The sequence below is a fragment of the Sinocyclocheilus anshuiensis genome, unplaced genomic scaffold, assembly GCF_001515605.1.
Source record: "Sinocyclocheilus anshuiensis isolate Anshui unplaced genomic scaffold, SAMN03320099.WGS_v1.1 scaffold355, whole genome shotgun sequence".
Classification (NCBI taxonomy): domain Eukaryota; kingdom Metazoa; phylum Chordata; class Actinopteri; order Cypriniformes; family Cyprinidae; genus Sinocyclocheilus; species Sinocyclocheilus anshuiensis.
This window is the reverse complement of record NW_015549571.1, coordinates 2031728-2040757: the sequence shown is the minus strand read 5'-3', so window position 1 is coordinate 2040757 and position 9030 is coordinate 2031728. Positions and strand designations below refer to the sequence as shown.

At 36.7% G+C, this 9030-nt stretch overlaps 1 protein-coding gene across 1 annotated transcript in view; it reads left to right on the top strand.

The window, feature by feature from the left end:
• The window catches only part of LOC107657356 (kalirin-like), a 231818-nt gene that overhangs the window by 158047 nt on the left and 64741 nt on the right, over positions 1-9030 (top strand). The window contains 11 exon segments of the mRNA XM_016445398.1: positions 74-142; positions 236-302; positions 528-637; positions 858-927; positions 1407-1496; positions 1758-1850; positions 1950-2061; positions 2182-2369; positions 3805-3906; positions 4135-4277; positions 5304-5406. Of these exon segments, the coding sequence (XP_016300884.1) occupies positions 74-142; positions 236-302; positions 528-637; positions 858-927; positions 1407-1496; positions 1758-1850; positions 1950-2061; positions 2182-2369; positions 3805-3906; positions 4135-4277; positions 5304-5406 (1147 nt within the window).

The window sequence follows — 9030 nt, the reverse complement described above, 5'->3', positions numbered from 1 at the left end:
CTTTTGTTTTATTAGTTGAACACAGTTGAAATGGAAAGCGCATCTAATGCAGTGTGTTATCTTGTGTGTTCAGTATACTACACATTTTGACAAATAGACACGAGATCAACGAGGAAAAGAGGAAATCAGCCCGGAAGAAAGAGTAAGGGATCCTACAGAGCCTCCAGACAGCAGCTCCACACACACATCACAGTTTCAGACTCTTAGAATCGCTCTCTGCTTTGTATCATTGCAGGTTTATTATAGCAGAGCTGTTACAGACAGAAAAGGCTTATGTGAGGGACTTGCATGAATGTTTAGAGGTAAGTGTTTCAGTTTTATTAATATTAATAAATATTTATTTAAACATTTTTGCAGCTCTACCTTTAGCTCTGTCTATATATGTACATCAAAATCCATTGTTTTAAAAGAAATACGTTTGCCATGATACGACCCGTGTAAGATCCTAAGGTCTTTATTGTACATTGAGATATTGCATGCCAATGACTGCAGACAGTAAATTCCTGCGTCTGTGATTTATTTATTAGACGTATTTGTGGGAGATGACCAATGGTGTAGAGGAAATCCCTCCAGGAATCGCCAACAAAGAGCACATCATCTTTGGAAACATCCAGGAGATTTACGACTTCCATAATAAGTGAGTTTTTTTCTCATTAAATCAAATATTAATGACATTTTTAGCCCATAAGCCACTGAGCTTTTTATCAGCATACACACAGTTTTCTTATTTTCGCAGAGGAAAGAGGTGACTAATATGCTTTCCAATTAAAATGATACATGTGCAAATTGTGTATCCCATGTGATATGAAAATTCAGTGATTACGACTCATTTGCATGTTGTGTTGTGTGTATTATAGTATATTTCTGAAAGAGCTGATCAATTATGAGCAGTTACCTGAGGATGTGGGCCATTGCTTTGTTACATGGGTGAGTGTTTCAAAATATTGCATTTGCTCAGGAAATTATGTTATTGTTTATGTTGTGCACCTAACAACTTTTTTCAACTACAATTTATAAAAACGATGTATTTATTTATTTATTTATTTATTTGTTTGTTGATTTGTTTATTGATTGATTGATTGATTGATTGATTTTACCGTTTCCTTATTATACATGTTATATATATTTACTAGAATAATAGCAGTAAATTATGCATAATTACAAACAATTAACCCTAACCATATAGTATGTATGTAATATTCTGTATGGTATTTTATTTTATTTTATTTTACATATAAAATAATATAATATATTTATTATTTTATTTATTCCAGCTAAATTATTTTATTACAGCAAGAATTCTGACAATCAATTAAACACTGTGAATATTCACTGAAATTAAATATGACAAATCTTTTTGTTTTCCTTTGATATGCTGAATTAAAGCTTGTGTGTTCGTGTTTCAGGCTGATAAGTTTAATATTTATGTGACATACTGCAAAAACAAACCAGATTCCAGTCAGCTCATCCTAGAGCATGCTGGGAGTTTTTTTGACGTAAGTACACACAAGAGTTTTCTAAATCATCATTTTGATGACTCCAAATGTATTTTGACTTCTTTTGTATCTTCAGCAATTTGCTTACATGTGTTTTTTTAAATAGTAGTAAATTTAGCTGAAATGAAATTACTTATTGATGTCCATTAGAGCACTATGAAGTGGTCAGTAGATGGAGTCAGTGAGTGAGTCATTCAGTGGGTCAGTGTGTGAATGGTGCTCTGTTCATATATGATGATTGGTTTTGTCTGCTCTGAACAGGAGATTCAGAAGAGACATGCTCTGGCCAACTCTATATCATCATACCTCATCAAACCTGTGCAGAGAATCACCAAATACCAGCTGCTGCTCAAGGTACCGCGTGTCTCCCAGACATTCAGTGTTTGCTATGAGAAGGTCAGACGTTGTGTTCGGTGCGCTGTGTAGTGTTCAGTACAGTGTGTGTGCTTACAGGAGCTGCTGTCCTGCTGTGAAGAAGGCAAAGGTGAAATTAAAGACGGGCTGGAGGTCATGCTGAGTGTCCCAAAGAGAGCCAACGACGCCATGCACGTCAGCATGCTGGAGGGTACAACACCACCGAACACACACTCACTCACTCACTCACTCACTCACTCACACACACACACACACACTTTCCACAGATGCGCTAAGCCTTCAGCCTCTGACGTGATGTTTTCTTCCTCAGGTTTTGATGAGAATCTGGATGTTCAGGGTGAACTCATCCTGCAGGACACCTTCCAGGTGTGGGACCCCAAATCACTGATCCGAAAGGGACGAGACCGCCACCTCTTCCTCTTCGAGATCTCCCTCGTCTTCAGCAAAGAAATCAAAGACTCGGGACGATCCAAATACATCTACAAGAACAAACTACTGGTACCTAGTTATATCACTCAGTCTACACACATATACTGCTGTTCAAAAGTTTGGGGTCTGTACGATTGTTTTAATGCTATGAAGTTGTTTACAGTTTTTTTTTTCAACTGCTTACACACAAAATCTTTACTTGTCACACAATTTCTGAAACCTGACACTCAAACACCAGAACCTCACACCAAATCTGCAAAATCTTACGTTAATTCTCGGCCTGTGACTCAGTTTTCAATTTCATAAAACACTTTCTGCAAAATACAACACACAATTCTCTATGTATCACACACAAATCTAACAGGAATTAATATTACGGCAAAGGTGTTTGCAAATGTTTGCTTTTGAGATGTGTTTGTGATATTTTGAATGCAGCGCTTCATTTTGCAAGAGATGTGAGGCATTTTACATTTTGTGTGTGCAGTTCTTGGATTTGTGTGTGAAGCTTTGAAAATGTGTGTAAGCAGTTGAAAAAAAATCTGTAAGATAATAGAGAGAAGACTTTTATACTCACAAAGCATAATAGTTAACTTTAATCAAAATGAATGCATTGTTGTTGAATAAAGACATTTGTTATTCTGTCTTTTATTGCACATTGTTGTTGCAAATATGTGAAAATGTCACTAAGGTAAAGTTATCCAACAAGTTAACAGATGACGGTTTGCCAAAATTGTCCAGATTTAAGTTTTAAAGCCATTGTTTAAAATTGGTTGAAAACTAAAAACTAATAATTTTGTCCTTCAAACTGTGCAAAATGTATAATCCATGAATTAATAATAAAGTATCTGTATAATGAGTTGCTATTTCTAGTTCTAAAGAAGAAAAATTAATAACATTTATTTTTTTTTAAAGACTTTTGCCTTAAATTAATATTATGATTTAAATATTAATATAATATAAAAAAAATAAATAAAATATGTTTATTTCTCAAATAAATACATAAACGAGAGCAAGCAGAAATAAATCCTTTTTGAGCCCTGCTTTAGATCATTTCAATGTCATAAACGAAAGGAAAGCCCCATGGGAGGGTCAGTTGGTGCACACATGAACACAGTTATATCTGAATTTTACATTTCCCATCTGTTTTACCACATTGTGCAACTCTGTTAAGTGTTTCCACACATACCTGGAAGCAGCCCGGGCAGGTGTGTGGGCCAGATGGGGTGTTTGTCACCCCTCTCTCTGTGCTCAGTGTGCCTGTGAACAGATCCAGATGTGCCTTTGGTTTTCCTCTGGTCATCTGGAATTGTCTCGCAAACACAATTTAAGACTCTACTTAGGATTTTACTGAGGAAATGCTTTCAATTTTGTTGTTCCGCTTTCAGTTAAGTTCACTCTTGGGTTATCTCACTCTTAAATACTTCATATTCTTATCCTCTTAAATACATTTTCCATGCACACTGAATTAATTTTAATATCTGTTCTGATTTTTCTGCGTTTGCAGACTTCTGAATTGGGGGTGACAGAACATGTGGAAGGAGACCCGTGTAAATTTGCCCTGTGGGTGGGACGCACACCCTCATCCGACAACAAGACTGTCCTCAAGGTACATTATTCACTCCTATTTTATTTACCATTTTATTAGAAGTAAATTACTTTTAGAGTGGTAAGTGTTCATAAACACGTTCCAGTCAGTGAAACTGCTAATGAGCAAAGATTTTCATAAACATTTCCTGCTTTTTTTTTTTGTCATGATTGTTGTGTCGTCCTGCTGTCCTGTTGGAGTAAAACATGGATCTTCTGTTTGTAATGTGCATGACTGTGTCTGTGTCAGGCGTCCAGTATCGAGGTGAAGCAAGAATGGATTAAAAACATCCGAGAGGTCATCCAGGAGAGAATCATTCACCTGAAGGGGGCGCTGAAGGAACCAATCCGCGTTCCCAAAACCCCAGCCAAACCCCGTAACAACAGCAAGAGGTCAGACGCTCTCTACCACTGCACACTGAACTTACATACTCTACACACACAGTCCTAAAAATGAATAGAATCATAATCTCAGCTCTCAAAGATACTGCAGTTGTAAACGCTGCTATTTGTAGATTCTGCTTTTTTTTGTGATCAATGATGTGATCAAATCATTTGTGTCGCTTTGGATCAAAGCATCTGCTAAATGACTAAATCTGTAGAAAGAATGAGACCAAACACTTTTCATGAATATTCATAACCATTTATGCATGACAATGCAGGAGGCTTATGCTCATGTATAAACATTTGCCATCTTGTCTCTCCTCACGCAAGCTTCAATTGCTTGTTAAAATGTGTGCATATGGGAATAAGGATGTGCAGTGAAGCCAATATCTGTTGCAACAGTACAATTATTTGTATTTGTATTCTGATAAAACTGGATGTGGGCAGGGAAAGTTTGAAAAGAAAGAATGTTTGTCCCTTTTTAAATGTAATTCTGTTCTCTTCATGGTTCACATATAAACATGCCTGTTATAATTTATAACTTGATTCCTTTTTAGTACAAAATTTCTGTAAATATCTTTTTCTTTAAAGCCATTTATGTATAAATGTGAACACATCAGAAACAGCAAAGCGACTCATTTTTATTCTAATCAGATCAGAAAAATTAATAATAGTATGAAGTTGTGCTTTCTAATGAATTTGTATGATATGATTTGTACAAAACATACCATTTTTAGAAAAAAGCATGAAGCTCCACCCCTAAATATAACAATCAGTGGGGTGTAAGCAGATGCAAAAAGAGATCTTACAAATTCATAAGAATTAGTCACCAAATGTCAATAGTTATGAATACAATGAGATTGTGTCACTTTTGTGGTGTCTAAAATACTGTGCTGTCACCTGGCTCTCCTGTTATCCAGCAAGGGCAAGGACTGACTGTATCTAATGAATATTATTCTTTGTTTGAATTCGTTTAAAGTATTCAGCTTCGGGCACATCCCTAATCGGGACTTTTATTTATGTGTTTGGTTGCAGGGAGGCTGGTGAGGATGCTGACAGTCAGGGAGATGGCAGCAGTCAGCCGGACACAATCTCCATCGCATCCAGAACCTCTCAGAACACTGTGGACAGTGACAAGGTACAAACGCACAGATCTGACCTCTGGAGCTGCTCTCGGTTCTACTGACCTGAGGCATCAGAAGCAGCACACAGGGGCCAAACTTTGAGTCATTTAGATATCCTTTATAGACATATTTGCATATTGTACACACTATATACACTGCATACAGTAAAAATAGTGTGAGTAGTAAGTTAACTACTGAACTGAATTCTTAGGTAAGTTTTGATCTGAACCGCATACTACTTTTTTTTTTTTTTCAATGCAAAGCTATACAAAGAGTTACTAGAATGCATACTAAATGCAGGACTTTTCACTAAAAATCAGACCCCAACTCCAGACTCCGCCCCCTGAAGGGTCAGGTGATCAGTGATTGACAGGTGTATGTCACACAGGGTTTCCCTGCTTTAGTAATGGAGCAGGGGCTGTCATGCTCCAGCACACACAGATGATGAGTACAGCGCTCATGAGCGGTAAACAGATGTGTTAGACAGTCATGTTCAACCATGAAAAGTCTCTTCAAACTGTGTGCTGGATTCAGCCCTCAGAGGAGCTATGAGACGCCCTATCAAATCAAAGTAAGACACACTGAGCACACGTGTTTGTGCTGGTGTTTTAGGCACTTCCATAATAGCTTGTGGTGTTTTATGAGCTGTGCGTGTTTGTGTTGTGAGGTTAGTTTGTTTTGGAGATGACCGCATCGCTGTGACTTGCTTTTGCTCAGAGGAGAACGTGTGTTACCAACTCTTGACTCTGTTTGAAGAGTAGCACTTCCTTCACCAGTTTCCTCCTGGTGGGATTTTAAAATACTCTGCTCTGACTGAATTTTACATAACTAAATGTTGCCTGTCCTTGGCATTGTTGTGTTGTTTTGTAAAAGAGGAAGCAGCAGAGCATATTTATGCCTTAATACTGTATTTGTGACTTTATAATGAGACAGTGAAGTCTCTGAATGCAGTAAATTGTTTTGAGATGGACCATGATGGCTGACTACTTGAATAATCATCCAGCAACCCGCTAAATCTATTTATTCTAGATTTAGACCTTTAGTATGCTAAAACTTTCTCATACGTTTTAATTATAGGCTGTGCTGCCGTTTTTACCAATTTAATTTGAGATGTTTTTTCATAGTTTCCACTCTGCCTGAATGAATCAAAACTTGGTGACTTTTTATAGAAATGCAATCTGAAGGGGGAAAAAGCTAGTCTAAATGATCATTCAAAAAATTCACACCTTGGCTTTTCATGGTCAAAATTAACCTACCATGGGAAATGAATAGGTAAACATGGAAGCCCGTTTCCGCCACTAAATAAAAAATAAAACAAGGTAATTGCGACATTTTTTTCTCACAATTCAGAATTGTGTGATATAAACTCACAATTCTGACTTTATAACACACAATTGAGAGTTATAAAGTCAGAATTGCGAGAAAAAAACTCAGTCGCGACTTTATATCTCGCAATTCTGACTTTTTTCTCAGAATTGCAAAATATGAACTCGCAATTCTGAGTAAAAAGTCAGAATTGTGAGAGAAAAAGTCGCAATTACCTTGTTTTGTTTTTTATTCAGTGGCGGAAACGGGCTTCCATAGGGAAAGACCCTAACACAGAGCAATTTTTAGCATGCGTTGAATAATCTGTATCTACAGTATATATCACCCACAATGTTGAACGAACACACAGAAATGAAGGAGAACGACCATAAAATGTCCAGAGTATAACAGATTCACACACTTAAACACCCAGAGAGAGTTGAGAGTCCATGACTGTAAGCTTTACTGTGAAAAATAAACAAATACATAACTAGAAGTTGACAGTTATTAGGGTAATGTCTAAATCAGTGGTTCTCAACCTTTTTTTCCACTGGGTCCAAGCTATGGTCCAAGTGCAAGTCTCACGGGCCGCATGTTGTCATTTACATATTACATCACCAATACAAACCAACCAGATTTATAATATTACAGCCTAAATATCTAAATGATTACATTTATTGAAATAAATAAATAATTCTACTCGCCTTTAATAAAACACCTGATGCTGTCGGGAGCTGACCAATTTTGTGAAATTCGGCTCGAAAGGAGTAACAGCACAATGAAGTTGCGATTGTAAGTTGCAGTCTGTAAGATCCGAATATGGAAAGCACTTTCGAATTTAATAATCTGAGGTTCTCTCCAGAGATGTTTTGCCACATTTCTGCAATTAAGGATGATTGCTGTGTATTATGGGTGTTTCATTTTGCCTGAACATCTTCAAGTGAGTGGCGGGGCAAACCGAAAGTCCAGCACTCTCCTACCTTCACTGCTGATACTGCGACTATTCTTGTTTGTATGTGTTCCTTCGCTGGCATTTTCCACATTTCGTTTTTCTCCCTTAATAACAAATTTGTCCATTCTGATGCTCAGTTTTACCAATCTAATGGCTGCTGATGACTATTTGAATTGAATTCTGCCAAAGTGCGTGCTTGTAAGTGTTCGTTAAATGCGTAACGTTAATTACGTGAGTACATAGGTCTGCTCATGTCTGAAAATAATATATGAAAAACTAAATTATTTTACATAATAAAAACAGTATAACTTATATTTGTTTAGTGCATTTTTAAATTAATGTAAAAACTAAAATGAATTGTAAAACTGGAAGTTATTTTTTAATTGTGTTCAGCATGGGGGGCCGCATTTGGGTGGGCCGCGGGTTTTTTTCTTTTTTCACAAGTTGGCAGCAACCTGGCCCAATACATGATAGATTCTTATATTTGCTTAATGTTTTAGCTTACAGAAGATTTTTACTGTAGTGACGTTCAAGAGTTTGCCTATTTGTTTATAGAAATTATGGTGAAATTAAGAAATTTGCATGTAAATATACTTAAAAATACTTAAATAAAATGTAAATCATCTAAAATCCCAAAATAAGTGCATAATTTTATTGTTTCTACTTCCAGGAAATTAGTGTTCTTTCATTGAAAAAATAAAAAAAAAACTCTTAAGCGCAATTATTTAGCAACTTGAGGGGTGAATAAGATCAAAAATTACCACAAAACTTTTTTTTATTTTATTTTTTTATCCAGTGTCCCTTTTAAAGTCATTCAGGCAATCTGCTGACCCAGTGTCGAATTTGTAAATCAGGTTTTGACCTCATTTGAAACATGTCTTTTAGAAATATACAATTAATCCAGTAGTTAACACACACTGGGCCTCATTTACGAAATGAACGTACGACAGAAAATTGGGCGCACGGTCGTTTCAACGCAAAACTTGGAATTTATCAATATGGACGTGAGCGGTGGCTATGATGAAATCTCAAATCTGGTTGAGTTACCTGAACTTGCGCGCGGCATAGTCAATATGGTGGAGAATTGCAGAATGACAGCGTTTTGTTGTTGTCCTGGCAAGTATAGGCTACGCTCGTTTTTGTGACACTCTTAATGCATTTTATTTCTTTTCTTTATATCGTTATTTGATCTAATCCATCTGATCGCACAGGCGCCTCACGAACACACAAACAAATGAGCACCTATATGTTTGGAATTACAAGGTTAACGGGTGTTTGTGGAGTAAGATCAATTTCTCTTTCATGAGATTACTTCCTCTTTTTGGCCGGGTTTCGTTTCTCCGTGTCGTAAACTCTAGGGGCGAGGCTTCAAAACCAGGGT